At 54.6% G+C, this 17701-nt stretch overlaps 1 protein-coding gene across 2 annotated transcripts in view; it reads right to left on the reverse strand.

Moving 5' to 3' along the window:
• The window catches only part of LAMA3 (laminin subunit alpha 3), a 142242-nt gene that overhangs the window by 73333 nt on the left and 51208 nt on the right, over positions 1 to 17701 (reverse strand). For both annotated transcript variants that reach the window (XM_079784239.1, XM_079784240.1), the window contains 10 exons: positions 15370 to 15502; positions 13888 to 14030; positions 12668 to 12765; positions 12086 to 12239; positions 11276 to 11436; positions 7555 to 7663; positions 3331 to 3428; positions 2415 to 2559; positions 598 to 724; positions 382 to 521 (listed from right to left, as the gene is read on the reverse strand). In XM_079784239.1, coding sequence (XP_079640365.1) covers positions 382 to 521; positions 598 to 724; positions 2415 to 2559; positions 3331 to 3428; positions 7555 to 7663; positions 11276 to 11436; positions 12086 to 12239; positions 12668 to 12765; positions 13888 to 14030; positions 15370 to 15502 — 1308 coding nt within the window. The remainder of the gene's footprint in view (positions 1 to 381; positions 522 to 597; positions 725 to 2414; positions 2560 to 3330; positions 3429 to 7554; positions 7664 to 11275; positions 11437 to 12085; positions 12240 to 12667; positions 12766 to 13887; positions 14031 to 15369; positions 15503 to 17701) is intronic.

Below are 17701 nucleotides of genomic sequence, written 5' to 3' on the forward strand. Positions count from 1 at the left end.
CACTTTTGTTGTTAACAGGTAGCTGTAAAATTTGAAGATTTTTCTATAAATATGACTTCATGCCCGGCCAGTGTGGCTCAGTGGTTGAGCATCGACCTATGAACCAGAAAATCAGGGTTCGATTCCTGGTCAGGGCACATCCCCGGGTTGTGGGCTGGATCCCCAGCAGGGGCCGTGCAGGAGGCAGCCGATTCACGATTCTCTCATCATTGATGTTTCTCTCTCTCTCTCCCTCTCCCTTCCTCTCTGAAACCAGTAAAAGTATTTTAAAATGCATATCTATGACCTCAATTCCTTGGAGGAATGATCGTCAAGAGCCAAACACACAGACCCACAGGATGGACGTCATGCGGAGATGGAGCTGGGGGCACGCAGACGCACCAGCACTAAAGACTTTCCTTCCGGAACCTTCACAGTCACAGCCACCTCCGGCTCCCAGACGGCGAACTCAGCCTGGTCTCCGGCGATGGCCTGGTCCTGGCAGCCCAGCACGTGGGGGCAGAAGGAGGCACGGAAGACGCCTGGGCAGAGAGGGTCCTGTCACGCCAGCAAGGCCCTGCGAGGCAGAGGCAGCAGCCGGCGCTCCCCGCCGCTCACCTGGCCACGGCGGCCCTCCGTCCACAGACACCTGCGCGGGGAAGGCGGGGTGCGCTGGCTGGTAGAAGTGGATGACGAGGACGTAGCGGCCGGGGCGTGGCACGCGTCCTCTCAGGGTCACGTGGCTCTAGGAGGAAAAGCAGAAAAACAAACTCCTTGAGCCGCAGAGCGATGAGCAATCAGAACCGCAAGCAAGTTCCAGGTTAAAGCAACGCGAGCAGGTGTTGCCAAGGGAAGTAACGCCTCCACTGGAATGTTACAGCCACCTCATCAGCGTCCGTCCGAGCAGCTGGCCCCGCGGAGCAGCTTTGGAGGGAGGGGAATCGGTGCTGTCAGCTGGGGAACTGTGGCAGCTTTTGCCAAAGGCAGTTTCAGATCTGAACCCCCGCCCAACAGGATGCATAGCATGCTTGTCAAAAGGCTGCCCAAAATGTTCTCAGTGTCCAGTTACCATTGTGACAACCATGTCATAAGGAGCCAGCGTGGCTCAGTGGTGAGCGTCGACCTAGGAACCAGGAGGTCAGGGTTCAGTTCCCGGTCAGGGCACATGCCTGGGTTGCAAGCTCTATCCCCAGTCGGGGGTGTGCAGGAGGCTGCCAATCAATGATTCTCTCTCATCATTGATGTTTCTATCTCTCCCTCTCCCTTCTTCTCTTTCTAAAAATAGAAGAAGAAGATGATCAATAAAAACATTTTTTAAAAATGACAACAGCCAACACAACAATAGTGCAATAGTGTCTGGTGTGAATGGCCTGTCTTGAACCATAAACACAATGTAAGTCATATAAGAGTTGCAGCTTATTGCTCACATTGCATCATAAGGCTGCATTTGATTGGTTAATTCTTGGAACCAGAAATCCTTATTATACAAGTGTAGGCACCTGATTTTTTTTTAAAGTCACTTAGGAACAAAAAGGGTAGATAACTACTACTATTATTTATTTTTATTTTTTGTAAATCAATCAAAAGTATACCTATCTTTTGTCAGACTGGCAAAAAACGTGTCTTTTGGTGTGCCGCGGGATCTCAGTGATCGCTGTGCGCCGTGAGCTGAGCAGGTGGGAACGCTGCTCGAGAAGACTGACTGAGACGTGTCTATTGAGAACGTCCTTCCTCAAGCTGTGCTTGTGCCTCTGGTGATACCAGAACCCCGTCAGCCACAGCGGCTGCCCTAACAGTGCTTCCAGCCCCGCTTGGGGAGATAATGAGCCCGACAGGGTTAGACAGCCAAGAACCGCGGAAATAGGAGGCGCCACAGGATGGGCCGTGCACTTGCCCTGCCTCAGGCGGAGATGCAGGAGGACAGAGCCTCGGAGGGGTCCACGGACAGGCTCCGCAGACACCTCACATCTGGAACCCCCACAGCTGAGAGCAGAGGCACTCCCACTGCAGGGCACCTGCACTCCTGGGGGGTGTGTGAAAACATCGATCCCTCCAGAGACTCCAAGTCAGAAGCTCTGAGATGGGGCTTGCGAATCTGCATTTCTTTGTTTTTTTAAAATATATTTTTAATGATTTCAGAGAGGAAGGGAGAGAGAGATAGAAACATTCATGATGAGAGAGAATCATGGATCAGCTGCCTCCTGCACGCCCCACACTGGGGATCCAGCCCACGATCTGGGCATGTGCCCTGACCAGGAATCAAACTGTGACCTTCTGGTTCAGAGGTCAACACTCAGCCACTGAGCCACGCCGGCCAGGCCGACTCTGCATTTCTAACACGTTCCCAGGTGGCATGGATGCCACTGGGTCAGGGCCACACACTTCGAGAACCACTGGCTTCGAAACAACACCCTCGGGGGGAAGGGGGGGCCTACCTGTGGGGCCTCCACAGTGACTCCAGTAACCACGTTAGCAGAAGGAGAAGGGTCCTGGGGCGGGAGAGGGGGAAGCCCCCCACGTGGGGCATCCAAAACCCATGCTGCCGGAGGAGTTTCGGGAGACACGGAGATGCACGTGGCCCTGAAAAAGAGGGTTTTTAAATCTTATATAAAGATAACCCAAAAGGAGACCTGCTGTCGGTGAAGATACAGATTCTGAGCATAAGCCGGGGGACCACAGGGCACTCCATCCGCCGCCTCAAAACCACGAGCCAAAACAGAAAGACAGAGCTTCGTGCTGAGGGTGAGGGGGCGACACGAAGCTCACTGACACTTCCCTCTGAGAACGAACGCTGTTAAGTGAGGTCAGCCCAGCGGAACACTGTTATTCACCTCTACCCGCCAAGGTGACGTAAAACTGTAAAACCACGGGAACTACCCCGTCGTCCCCTAGGCACAGCCAGGTCTCACTGCCCGGCTCCGTCCTGGCCATGGCACAGGTCGCATGGCTGCATCTGTAAATTATGTTTGAATCCACAGCAAAACAACCCTACCAAACCCAGCAAGCTGTGGTTGGACACGTCTCACAGCACCGTGGTGAGGCGGGTCACTACTTCATGGCTTTTTACATGAAGAGCCTCAGACACGAGGATTAAATGGTTGCGGACTCACGCAAGAGCTCAGAACAGAGCTCAGTACCTGCCTGGGGGCGGGGCTCATTCCCCCTCCCCCTGCCCTCCACCCTGCCGCTGGCTCGGCCTCTTGCTCCTGCGGCCAACGAGCTGGCTGGCTGTGACATTCACCGCCAGCCTGCGCACCTTGGCCTGTGGGCACTTCTGAAGCAGGAAGTCGCAACCTTACACGCACGCCAGTATCGCTCTGAGCACAAGGGGCAAAGGAGGAGGCGCGGTACCTTTGGTTAGCCAATGGCCCGTAGCTGGCGATGCATCTGACTTGAGGCTTCAAATATTCCGTTGAGAACTCGTCGACGGGAACGATACAGATCTGATGCTGTCAAGCAAACACAATGCAGAGGTACGTTGCAGTTTCCAGCAAAACCAGGGCAAGGTCAAGCGCACTCTGTAAAAAGGCTGTGAGGGCCCAGGCGCCGTGGCTCCGTGGATGAGCGTTGACCTATGACCCAGGAGGTCACCATTGGATTCCCAGTCAGGGTACATGCCTGGGTGGTGGGCTCCATCCCCAGTAGGGGGCGTGCAGGAGACAACCAATCAATGATTCTCTCTCATTGCTGATGTTTCTCTCTCCCTTCCTCTCTGAAGTCAATAGAAATATATTTAAAAAAAATAAAAATAATAAAAAAGCTGTTAGGTAAAGAATTCATCCAGAGAAGTTATCGTTGTTATTTTAAAGTAGTAAAAAGTGCATCATGGTACTCATACAGCACCATGTGCAACAAATCCTTCCTACCGTTGTTCAAGGTTGGTGACTACAGTGCCCTGGAATCCTATCTAATAAAAGAGCAATATGCAAATGGACTGTCACTCCAACACACAAGATGGCCGCCCCCATGTGGTCAAAGATGGCTGCCCCCATGTGGACACAAGATGGCCGCCACAAGATGGCCGGCAGGGGAGGGCAGTTGTGGGCAATCAGGCCAGCAGGGGAGGGCAGTTGGGAGGGACCAGGCCTGCAAGGGAGGGCAGTTGGGGGTGATCAGGCCTACAGGGGAGGGCAGATAGGGGTGACCAGGCCAGCAGAGGAGGGCAGTTGGGGGCAATCAGACCTACAGGAGAAGACAGTTGGAGAGGGACCCAGGCCTGCAGGGGAGGACAGTTGGAGGGGATCAGGCCTGCAGGGGAGGGTAGTTGGGGGGGACCAGGCCTCAGGAAAGGGAAGTTGGGGGAGACCAGGCCTGCAGGGGAGGGCAGTTTGGGGCAACCAGGCTGGCAAGGGAGGGAAGTTAGGGGTGACCAGGCCAGCAGGGGAGGGCAGTTGGGGGCAACCAGGCCTGCAGGGGAGGACAGTTAGGGACAACCAGGTCAGTAGGGGAGGGCAGTTAGGGGAAATAGGGCTGGCAGGGGAGCAGTTAGGCGTCAATCAGGCTGGCAGGGGAGTGGTTAGGGGGTGATCAGGCTGGCAGGAAGAAGCAGTTAGGGGCAATCAGGCAGGCAGGCAGGCAGGCAGGCAAGCAGTTGGGAGCCAGCAGTCCTGGATTGTGAGAGGGCTGTCCCAGATTGGAGAGGGTGCAGGCTGGGCTGAGGGACACACACACACACACACACACACACACACCATGCACAAATTTTGTGCACTGGGCCTCTAGTCTATACTAATAACAGAGGAATATGCAAATTGTCCGGGATGCCACCACAGTAACAATAACGACCAAACAGCAGGCTGTGTGGGGCGACCAGGCCAGCAGGGGAGGGCAGTTGGGGTGACTAGGTTGGCAGGGGAGGGCAGTTGGGGGCCATCAGGCCGGCAGGGGAGGGCAGTTGGGGTGACCAGGTTGGCAGGGGAGGGCAGTTGGGGGCCATCAGGCCGGCAGGGGAGCAGTTAGGTGTCAATCAGGCCAGCAGGGGTGTGGTTAGGGGGCAATCAGGCAGGCAGGCAGGCAGGCGAGCAGTTAGGAGCCAGCAGTCCTGGACTGTGAGAGGGATGTCCAACTGCTGGTTTAGGCCCGATCCCTGTGGGCTGAGCTGAGGGACACCCCCCACCCCGTGCACAAATTTCGTGCACCGCACCTCTAGTAATTATATAAAGAAACAAGGTCGTGTGAAGGTTCCAGCACAATTCCTTCTCAGGGACTTTTGGTGCCTTTTCCCCTCTCCTGCCCTGAGCTGGTGCTGGCTCTGCAGACCCCTTGGCCGAGAGGCGGGGGCGTGGTGGGCAGCCAGGAGCCTGCTGCGCCCACAAGGGCTGCTCCTGCTGCACTCAGTCCTTCTTCAGAGAGGGTGACTCAGACCTCGGCACAGGGCTTTCGCGGAAGGAACTGTCTCCAGAGCTAGTTTTTGAGTCACACAAGGAACTCGGTTATTAACTTACCAACACACTCCAGCTTAGAGTAGAACTGTATGGGCAGCTTGATCATAAGCTATTCAGTATCAATGATTTTTACTGAACATCTGCTCTCTGTGAGGCACTGAGACTGGGCTCCTGCAAGACAGACACCGTCCCTGCCCTCGGGAGCTTCTACTCTTGCCGGCAGGACACCGGACTGTTTCAAAAGGGCAGACGTGTGTCAAAAGGAAGATACAGCCCCGGCCGGTGGCTCAGTCAGGTGGAGCATCGTCCCAACTCCAAAAAGGTCACGGGTTTGACTCTGGGTCAGAGCACGTACCTAGGTTAAGGGTTCGATCCTGGTAGGGATACGTACAGGAGGCAATCGATCGATGTTTCTCTCTCACATTGATGTTTCTCTCTCTCTCTTTCCCTAAAAAACAAAAATCATATCCTCTGGCAAGGATTAAAAGAAAAAGATGAAGATTTAGCCCCATCACAACTTCCAGAGTTCCTTGTGTGACTCAAAAACTAGCTCTAGAGACAGTTCCTTCTTGCGAAAGCCCAAAGATGAAAAGGTTAAGAGTCCATTGGATTGTTAGGCTTAAAAATAGATTTGTAATTTTAAAAAGGAAGTCTTAAATGATATATACTTTATAGAGAAATTTTTTAAAGCTTAATTCCAGGTACTTCTTTAGAGAAAGCGCCAAGGCTTTACTGCAGTCGAGCTCGCATATTTAAAACACAGGAGGCGGGCGAGGCCGCGGGCGGTCCCCGGGTGTGCCCTGCGCTGGATATAACAGCCCCAGGAAGTGCTTCACACTGCAGACTTCTATGTTCCCCGAGACACTCATTGTGAATCTGGCCACTGCCTCCCAGTGCAGGCCTCACTGCCTGTTGGTCAAAACCCTCCCTCGTCAGGTGTGCTACCGACAGGTGGGCACAGCGTACATTTCACCTGCAACACTTGCCATTTTCAGTCTTAACATTACACGTCAAGGTAGCTGAGTCATTGCTCTCTTTGAAATAGAGTAGCAACCGTCTGGTGAAAATACCAGATGATTACAACCTTTGAAACTCTGAAGGAATTTGCCGAGATCCAATAGACATAATGAAACAGTAAAATGCGGAAGAAGAGACACCGTCACTAATGCGTTCCTCCACGCCAGCGATACTAATAAGCGAGGAAATGTCACGGCCGGCGTCATTTCATTCACAACAGTGACCAAAAGTAAAAATTAACGCAATGGGGTTTTGTGAGACGTGCTCATGTGTGATGATCAAACTTGACCGCGTGTTCTAAAAATGGCTCAAACAAAGGAGAGGCCGGACAGACTTCTAGATGGAAGAATAAACATCAAACAACTGGCCATTCTTCACAGGGTTAATGTTACAGACGTTAAAAAACCCAGCCAGCCCTGGCCGGTTTGACTCAGTGGATAGAACGTCTGCCTGCGAACTCAAGGGTCCCAGGTTCGATTCTGGTCAAGGGCATGTACCTTGGTTGCGGGCACATACCCAGTGGGGAGTGTGCAGCAGGCAGCTGATCGATGTTTCTAACTCTCTATCCCTCTCCCTTCCTCTTTGTAAAAAATCAATAAAATATATTTAAAAAACCACAAAAAACAACCCAGCCACATTTTTATTTTTTATTATTATTATTTTATTGATTTTTTTACAGAGAGGAAGAGAGAGGGATAGAGAGTTAGAAACATCGATGAGAGAGAAACATCAATCAGCTGCCTCTTGCACACCTCCTACTGGGGATGTGCCCGCAGCCAAGGTACATGCCCTTGACCGGAATCGAACCTGGGACCCTTGAGTCCGCAGGCCAACGCTCTATCCACTGAGCCAAACCGGTTTCTGCCCAGCCACATTTGTAAAAGCTTATGTTTAAGAGCACAGGTATCAACCAAATGCTTCTAAATCCCAATGGGGCTGTAGCTGGTGTGGCTCAGTGGATAGAGCGTCAGCCCGCAGACTGAAGGGTCCCGGGTTTGATTCTGGCCAAGGGCACACGCCTCGGTTGCTGGCTAGATCCCTGGCCCTGGTCGGGGTGTGTGCTTTGAGGCACCAATTGATGTATCTCTCTCACACTCGCTCTGAAAATCAATGAAAAAATATCCTCGGGTAAGGATTAACAAAAATAAACAAACAAACCCACGGGCATACATACCAGCAGGAGCCGGGCGCTGCGGGCTCTGAGCCGGACGTCGGCATCGGCTCGCAGCTCGTAGGTGGCCAGGCGGCTCCGGCTGTCGGTCAGGGCGCTCCGGCACAGGACGCTGCAGGAGGAGATGTGTTCAGCCCGACCCCTGGCCCTGCCCTGGGTGCCTCCTGGGGTGGCTGGTGGCTCGGGCTCTACTGTCGATGGCCCGGTGGCCAGCAGCGAACTTGCCTGCGCTGAGCGGGAGGTATGCAGCATGCCCAGCTGGGAGGGGCCTCCCCACGTCCCAGCTGCCCCTCAGCTGAACGCCCTGCTCACCTTCTCCAGGGGAACCGGTCTAGTTGGGCGACAGAGCCCAGGGCCAGTACTGCCTGCCTTTAAGGCACAGCTTCTGCGCAAGTTACCCACGTCTTCCGACAGTTGGCGATGGTGCTGCCCACGGGCCCCGCCACCACCCCCCACGCGCCTGAGGGAGCATGGAGGCCGTGCCCGACGCCCTGAGGAGCCCAGAGCCCACCTCCGCCTTCCTCCTGACCCATTTCTACCGGCGCCTTCCCTCCGTCCCATCAGGCCAAGTCCAGGAACAGTGAAAAGGTCAAGGTTTTGCCCTGGCCAGTGTTGTTCAGTGGTTATAGTTAGCCCGTGGGCTGAAGGTCCAGGTTCCATTCCAGTCACAGCACGTACCTCGGGTGGGACAGGATCCCCTACTCCAGTCAGGGCGCATGCGGGAGGCAACCAATCCATGTCTCTCTCACATTGATGTTCCTCCCTCTCTCTCTCTCTCCCTCCCTCCCTCCCTCTCTCAATACCATGAGCCTCCTGGGAGTGGTTGAACACAGACCTCTCTCTCTGTTTCTCTTTCTCTCTCTCTCTTTCAATTCCTTCTCCTCCATCTCTCTACTCTCTCTCAAAAGTCAATGGAAAAAAATATCCTCGGGTGAGAATTAGAAATTTAATAAATGAATAAATAAGTAAATAAAGGGCCATAGTTTTGAACCAAGAATCCACTGTAATGGTGAAACCCATAAAGGAAGTATTTTTTGAGGGATGCTCCTGACTTCAGACTCTAGCAAATTTTCTTTTTCTTTTTTAAATATATTTTTATTGCTTTCAGAGAGGAAGAGAGAGAGGTAGAAAGAGAGAGAGAAACATCAATGAGAGAGGCTGCCTCCTACATGCCCCACACTGGGAATCGAGCCCACAACCCACGCTTGTGGCCGGACTGGGAGTTGAACCACTAACTCTTGGTTCAGAGGTCGACGTTCAACCACTGAGCCATGGGCCGGGCTTGGTAGCAACTTTTCTATCTGCGAATGTAATCTGGAAGGAGTGACACCCTAAAACAATGACCATCTCTGGGAAATGCAGGGTGGGGCAAAGTAGGATTACAGTTCTTCATGCAGAAAACGATACAACAGTTAATAAGTAGTAACACAAGCATAAACTCTGTTTCTGTTCTCACAACGGTAAACCTACGTCTGCCCAACCTGTATTTGAGTAATTTATGCGATGACTTTTGGGGTGAGGGCTAAAAGGAGATGATGTTAAAGGCCAAACACAGCGTGTGGCCCATTCAGCAGCTCAGTGACGTCATTCTCTCTTCCTTTCGAGGATGGCAGGGGCCCGACCTCAGCAGGAGGTGCTGCGGTGCTGAAGGGCTGCCGTTTGAAATAGGTTTTATGGGTCACATATTGTCCAATCGCACCTCTTTGGACTGTGGTGTATGTAGCCTGTTCCTTTGGCCACGTAGCAGCAAGGTAGAGAAAGGAACTATTTTAGCCAGAGAAGCAATACCATGAGCCCCCCGGGAGTGGTAGAACATGGCGACAGGGACTCCCGGTCCATGCGACACGGTGTTGGGGCCCTGACCAGGGGGCTGCGGGTGGGCACGCGGTGCTGGCCTGCCCACGGCCAGAACCACCTGCATTGGACCTCGCGTCTCTTCCCCCACCGTGTCGTCCAGACAGAGGCTGTGAGGGGCGCTATGGAGCCCGGCAGCGCCCTCTCTTCTGGGCTTTGAACTCACTCCTCAGCCTTGTCCGGATGACTCCGAGCTACCAGGCCTTCTGGAAGCTTCTGTGGCTCCTGGCCAGCCCTACTCTGTCCTGTGGAGGAGGGCCAGGCCCTGTGCCTGGGGGAGCGCTGAGCTGGAGCGGAGGCAGACAGGGCGTGAAGGAGCCTGGCCCCGGACTGTGGCCCAGTCGCCAGGATTCCTGGGGTGACCCGCCCGCTGGGAGTGCACATTCCAGCGGTGGCTGACGTCACCTGGAGAGGAAGTGCCTTCCGACCAAGAAGGAACATTCCGGGCAACTTTGCCCCCTCTGATGCCCGATTACAAATCCAAACGCGATCATATTCTTTGCTTTCTCAGTCATCAGCCCAGAGAAAGGGGTGGCTGGGTTTTTGAAGGAGGGGCCTTCACAGCTCATCTGCGAGGCTGGCTGAGTGTGACGTGAACTCAGTGGCCTTTCGAGTCTCATAACAGTTTCCACTCGAAGCCGCTGAGAGCACCTCTCCCCACAAGTTCTCTCACGTGCAGGACAGGGAGCGTGTCAGCCCCTCGGTCACCTCGGGCTGGACAAGGAGCAACATGGGAGGAGAGGCAGCAGAACCTTCCAGGCTCCGCCCTGAGCTGGGTGGCCGTTGCCGTTCCCGCCTGCTGCCTCCGACTCCCAGGCCTCGGTGAACATCCCGGGGCAGCCCTGGCACGGGCTCTTCACTTGCCGCCGGCTCTGCACAGCTGCCTGTGTTCTGGAATCTTATGCCAAGGAAACAGCTTTTTTCTCAATCCTCACCCGAGGATATTTTTCCATTGATTTTTAGAGAGCGTGGAAGAGAGAGGGAAAGAGAGAGAAGCATCGATGTGAGAGAACCACATGGATTGGTTGCCTCCTGTGTGAGCCCCAACCAGGGCCCAGGCCAGGGAGGAACCTGCAACCAGGGCACGTGCCCTTGAGCAGAATCGAACCTGGAACCCTTCGGTTCACAGGCGGACACTCTATCCACTGAGCCACACCAGCTGGGAGAACAACTGTTAATAAATACTGTTCAGCCCTAAGCAGTGTGGATCACTAGATAGAGCATCAGCCTTCGGACTGAAAGGTCCCAGGTTCGATTCCGGTCAAGGGCATGTACCTTGCTTGTGGGCACATTCCAGCAGGGGGTTGTGCAGGAGGCAGCTGATCGATGTTTCTCTCTCATCGATGTTTCTAGCTCTCTATCCCTCTTCCTTCCTCTCTGTAAAAAATCAATAAAATATATTTTAAAAAATAATAAATAAATCCTGGTCAGAGCTCTTGGAAAGTGGGACATCAGGTGAAATGTGACAATCCTTTGTCCCATTATTCCTCTCCAATGATCATCAAACACGCGTGACCTCCACCTCGGAAGGGCACTGGGAGGGCAGGCGAGACCACGCCTTTCCCAGCGCCTACAGCCTGCACTCTGCCCAGCATTCGACCTGCGAGCATGTCCCCGGGCCCACAGGGGGCGCCAGCGAGGAAAATACAAAGGTTACATTGCTTCCTGGGAACCTGCGCCAACATGGAAAGTAGAACAGACAGCTTTTCAAGAACATGCGGCATTTTCCAGGCACTGCCGACGAGAAGCCTGCAGGCCCCCACGCTGCACATCGCCTCAGGAAGGAACCACTTTCCCTCCCGATGAAAACCAAAGTCCCCCAGCTAACCCCCGACGGCCCCGCTCGAGGACCCCCCGGCAGGCCTGATACCTGTGCTGGCAGCTGTAGATGGTCACCTGGCCGGCCAGGACCGACCCCGGGCTCCCCACGCGCACGTCGGCCACAGACAGCTGCTCTGCCTCCGTGGAATACTCGACCACGACCACGTAGCGGCCCGCGCGCGGGACCCGCAGGGGCAGGTGCAGTTCCACCTGTCGGAGGGCAGTGCAGACAGGCGGGAGATGAGCCGGGCGTGCTCACATGGGCAGCCGAGAAACAGGGCTGCGCAGACCCTGGGAATCGGTTTCCATGGTGTCACTGCCAGGCTTGGGTCCTGCGGGTCGGGCTGCTCCGTAGAGAGGAGACCCAGACGAACAGCACGTCACCATCGACCCCCTTCCGTTCAGAGTTGATGGGCACCTGGACTTCTACTTCCGAAATCTGCACCCCTGCATGTAGGGGCTTCTACGCTTCCTCTCATCCATTTGCCTGTGTCTCAAGGTAAGAGACGCTCCACAGCTTGAAGTGGAAAGAAATCTCCCGATGGGAGATAAGAGGAAAGGAAATGGGCCTTGAGGCTTTTAACTGATCTTAATTAGAAAAGAAACGTTAAATTATATGGATGCAAACCATCTAAAGTGACGCACACACCCTACCCCACGGGGCGCGGCCAGCCCCAACCGCAGCAGAGAAGTCGGCGCACCTCCACTGAACCTGCGAGGCGTCCTTCCAGGTCCCCGAACCCGGGAGCACTGGGGCCAAGGGTTTTCAGCCGACATGGGGGGGGGGGGGGCGTGCGAGGGGGGGGACACGGGGGGAGAGGGGAGTAATAGCTTTGACAGCCAACAAAAGGCTGCCCACCTCTTGGCCGCCGAGGTCCGCCATGACGGGGTGAGCGGGGCTGGGCTGCCTCAGGGCCATGGGTCTCGGCTGCCCGTCCAGCAGGAAGCGTGTGGCCTCACAGGCCAGGGTGCAGGGGAAGCCGGCCAGTGGCAGCTGCTGGTAAAGCAGGCAGCTGCAACAACAAGATGCGGCCGTCACAACCGACACCAAACACAGCATCCCGCGCAACCCGGACACCCATCCATCGGGCACCCATCCTGCCCCAGCACCACAGCGCCTACTACAGGTGCCGGGAGGGCATTTCCATCGGCAGGAGCTTGGAGGAATCACCATGTTCTGTTTTAAGCGTCTTCCCTCACGTATGCAGGACCGTGGGTGTTACTGGGGCATGCACCAGCATCTCCACAAGCTACGGGTGCGAGCCACTCTTAAGCACCAGCTACGGGTGCAAAGTGCTGTGTGATTCTTAGTGAAAGCGAGTCGCCTGCTCCAGAGAGAAAACCACCCGTAAGTCATTATCAGAGCTTCCGGCTGCAGATGTGACCTGAGGTCCATGAAACCCTGCAGCAAGCCGCCTGAATCAGGGCCCGTGACACTCACTTCTCGTGGGGAGGCCCCGCGTGCGCACAGGGCTCCGTGACGGGCAGCTGCAGCGAGGGGGCCGTGTAGTAGTCCCTGGGGAGCAGCACCAGGTAGTCCTAGGAAATGAAGACCAACAGGCAGTCACGCCCATGCTGGTGGCCCTGCTTTAGAGGTAAAACAGCGACACACAGCTGACCCCACCACGAGGTGAAGCTACTAGCTGACCTCTCCCATGGCTGCTGCGTCTGCCCGACTCACCAGCACCCCCGAAGTCGCTCATGGGGGGCCATGAGCATTGGAGATAAGAGCCGCAGGGCAAACCTTACCACCTTCCAATCCAGGGGAGATTTTACCGTCTCCTCTTTTTAATTTTTTTTTAATAAACTTTTATTGTTAACTAGAGGCCTGGTGCACAAAATTCGTGCACGGGGGGGGGGGGTGTCCCAGTGTCCCTCAGCCCAGCCTGCACCCTCTCCAATCTGGGACTCCTCGGGTGATGTCCGACTGCCAATTGGGATTGGGCTTAAACCGGCAGTTGGACATCCCTCTCACAATCCGGGACTGCTGGCTCCCAACCGCTCGCCTGCCTGCCTGCCTGATCACCCCCTAACCACTCCCTACCAGCCTGATCAACACCTAACTGCTCCCCTTTTGGCCCGATTGCCCCCAACTACCCTCCCCTCAGGCCTGGTCCCCCTCAACTGCCCTCCCCTGCAGGCCATCTTGTGGTGGCCATCTTGTATGAGAGCGTGACGGTCAATTTGCATATTACCTCTTTATTATATAGGATAGTATTACAGATATCTCCCCTTTTGAAAGACTGGGACACATGTTCATTAGGTTTTGCATTTATTTAGAAAACGTCATGTCCTGACGTGTTATAATTCGTTAAATGTTTTGTCTGTGAGAAGTTGGCTATAAGATGATAGAAGGTACCTTACATTGGCTCCTATGTCATTGCATCATGTGAGGGCAAATGTCACCATCGGTGTCTGAAAGGGAACCCGATAGCCTGGCCGGTGTGGCTCAGTGGTTGAGCATCGATCTATGAACCAAGAGGTCACGGTTCTGTTCCCAGTGGGGCACATGCCCGGGTTGTGGGCTCAATCCCCAGTAGGGGGCATGCAGGAGGCAGCTGATCCACGATTCTCTCATCATTGATGTTTCTCTCTCCCTCCCTCTCCCTTCCTCTCTTAAAGCAATAAAAACAGATAAAAAAGAAAAGAATGACTGCTCACCAGAAGGACCCCCTCTGCCTTGATGCAGGCCACCCACGTCCCCGGTGCCAGTGAGAACGCGTCCGCCGGACCGCTTCCGGGGACGGAGACGAAGGCTGGCTCCGTGCTGGGCAGGAAGACGACCTCTCTGCTCTGAGCAGCGTCTGTCAGAGAGAAACAAGTTCGCTCGGGCAGCCCATCCGTTTCCCACGTGCGGTTTCCATCTGCAAACGTGTAGGGTAGTTGGCTGATCCTACGTGCAGACCTTACTTCTTTAATTGCATGAACACGTATGTAAGAACAGCCTAGAAAGACCTTGATAGGACGTGGGCAGTGGCGATCCATGCTGGGATTGCGAGTTACTTTTTAATTCGTTAGAGATATTTAATTCGATTGAGTATATTAACACAGGCCAATTGCTTAGAAAGGTCCTTGGCACCTTTTTTAATCGTCAAAAGAAACGTAATTACAATCCACAAGGAGAAAGAAAACAGGTCAACACAATAAACGCTCAGCGTCACCAGCACTCACGTAAAGGAAAAGGAAGATGGGGTCATTGTAGCGACTGACCCCCCGACGCTCGTATCTCCTAGCAAAGGAGTCTGTGCACACCCTTGTGGGCTGTGCTGGTTAACTGATGGGCAAGTCGTGTTTTAGGGCTTATCCTGGCTGCCCCACACTGGGGAGTGAGCCCGGAACCCGGGTACATGCCCTGACCTGGAATCAAAGTGTGACCCCCTGGTTCACAGGTCCACGCTCAACCACTGAGCCACGCCGCCGGGCTCAGCCTTCTTTCAGAATCGGGCCCACTGGCACCAGTGCGTGTCCCTGTCGGGCCCTCCTGCCGCCTGGAGTCTGTGTGCAGGTCTGGCAGGAGCCCTGACCCTCGCAGAACAGATCCCAGGGAGGTCCACGCTCCCACCGCCTTCTACCGGCCCCCAGGGCCCTCCCCCTGACCCCTGTCCAAGGTCCCCGCTCCTCCCAGAGTCCCAGCTTCCTGCTCACACACTCATCTTAGCTTCCTGTGCTCGCCCCGTGCTCCCAAACGGGTTGGTTTGCCTGAGGCAAGGGGACTGTTTAGGCGGGAAGTCAAGGTCCCTCAGCACCGCAAGGCGACACGCACTTTCCTGTGAGCGAGTTATAAACTAGCTTTCCTGTGGTGACATCAGAGCCCTCGGTGTCCAGCCAAGCACACAGGTTGCTAAAGAGCAATGTAACAGCAAAGTGCAATAAGCAGGATGCTGAGGAACGGGGCAGGGGCAGGGGCAGGGGCAGGGGCAGGGGCAGGTGCAGGAACAGGAGCAGGGACAGGAACAGGCACAGGAGCAGGGGCAGGGGTAGGAACAGGCGCAGGAGCTAGGGCAGGAGCAGGGCAGGGGCAGGGCAGGGCGCCGCAAGCATTGTCCGGTTCAGGCCAGCACCGGGCGGGTGTGTCTATGGAGGAGAAAACGTTTCCCTGGTCCATCGTTTCTTATCCAAAAAGGGGCCTGAAAATGTACCCACCTGCCTTCTCCCCAGAAGGATGAAGAGTCACAAAGCCGGCTACCGCCTCCGCTCCAGGGTTCACACATCTCAGGACAACACGGAACTGAGAGCGGCTCGACGGCCCCACGCTCAGCAGGACCCTCACTTCGTTCTGAAAGACACCGAGGGCCACACAGTGTAGACGGGACATGGGCCAAACAGCGGCTTCATCCATGTTTCACACCGGCTCCTGGTGTACACACATTCACATGCCGTGTGCACACATGCACATTCACACACAGTGTGCACACACATTCACACGTAGTGTGCACACATACAATGCTACGTACACACATCCACATGCCATGTACACACACACACATTCACATGCCATGCACATATATACACATTTACACGCCATGTACACACATGCACATTCACACGTAGCGTGCACACATGCACATTCACACGTAGTGTGCACACACACATAGTGTACACACATATTCATACCCACTCAATAAGCACAGATACACACTCTCAATCATGTGTACACACACTATCATATATAGTGTACACATACGTACACACATTCAGACGTAGAGCACACACATTCACATGTAGTATACAGACGTGCACACGTAGTTCACACACACATGCACACATGGTGCACACACATGTACACACACGTACAACCTCACACCCACTCAGCAAGCGCCTGCACCACTGAGGAAGGTGGAAACGCGCAGCCTGGCAACGAATCGAAGTCCCTCACAAGGAAGGGGCGTGAGAGGCACTCCCTCGGCACCGGGTCCCCTCTGACCTTTGTAAGCAGCAGGCAGAGCGCGTGGTGGGGGGCTGGTCAGGGAGCCACAGGGGGCCACGGAGGCCACGCACTCGCACGGCTGGGAGAAGTGAAGGTGGGAGAGAGAGGACAGGGTGCTATGCAACCCCCAGAGAGAGACTCTCCAGGGCCCGCTCACTTATACATCCCAAATGGTCGCAGAGACCGAGGGCGGCTCAGGAACGCTTACAGACCCCACACGCGTGGGAGATGAATCTGGATGTAACTAAACTGCGCTCAGTAAGTCACAGGAAATGTAACTCAGGCCCCATCCAAGGAGAACACGGGCCTTCAGATGCTGTCGGCGGGGCGTCCCGACATCCACCAACCCTGGTGCTCACACAACGGAAGGGCCGCTGAGCCCAGAGCGGGAGGAAAGACCAGGCTATTTTAAGTCTGACGACATGATCCAATCCGGCTGGGGCCCAAGGACGGCTCAGACACTCGGCAGCTGTGAAAAGCTGTGGGCCATCTACACATGGAATACTACGCAGCAGTAAAAAAGAAGGATCTCGTACCCGTGAGACAGCCTGGAGGGACCTGGAGAGCCTATGCTGAGTGAAATAAGCCCCTCAGAGAAAGGCAAGTATCACATGATCACACTCATATGTGGAATCTAATGAACGAAATAAACTGATGAACCAAATAGACATGGAGACACAGAAGCAGGGAACAGAGTGCGGAACCTCGGAGGGAGGGGGTGGAGTGGAAAGGGATTAGCCAACGAGTTTATATGCACGTGCATAGCCCAGTGACAGACCATCGCGCGGAGAAGGCCCGGGGAGGGGTCGAGAGTGGGGTGGAGGGGGTTAGTGGAGGAAAAATGGGGACATCTGTAATACTTTCAACAATAAAGATAATAATAATAAAGCCTGGCCAGTGTGGCTCAGTGGTTGAGCATGAACCTATGAATCAAGAGGTCACGGTTCGATTCCTGGTCAGGGCACAGGCCCGGGTTACAGGCTTGATCCCCAGAGTGCGGCGTGCAGGAGGCGGCCGATCCATGATTCTCTCTCATCATTGGTGCTTCTATCTTTCTCTCCCTCTCCCTTCCTCTCTGACATCAATAAAAATATATTTTAAAAAGAAAGAAAGGAAGGAACTTGGAGATTTCCAAATCAGTGGTTCCTTTGATTTTTTAATCATTTTTGAAGGGACAGTGGTGGAGCGAGAAATCTGGGACGTGAACGTCTGGGCAGAATCCCTGTTCTGGGAGCCGAGCTGAGCGGCCCAGGAGGCACTCCCGCTCACCCTCTCAGTCTGACTAACTTCACCTTTCACACAGGTTGCAGTTGGAAAATGACAACGCAAACAGGGATTAGGAGCAGAGGAAAGTCAGCGGTGTTTTGAGCACCACCACCAGCCCTCGGACTGAAGACACTCCCAGCGAGTTCACCATGGAGAGCCATTCCTGCAAACACGTCAGTCACACCTGTGGCTCAGTCACTCCCATCCTGCGCTGACTCAGGGGAATGCCCGCTTTCTTCTGAACAACATGGTGGCCGGAAAGGACAGAAACGGGAGGAGCAA

This window comes from Cnephaeus nilssonii (genome assembly GCF_951640355.1).
Source record: "Cnephaeus nilssonii genome assembly, chromosome: 11".
Taxonomy (NCBI): domain Eukaryota; kingdom Metazoa; phylum Chordata; class Mammalia; order Chiroptera; family Vespertilionidae; genus Cnephaeus; species Cnephaeus nilssonii.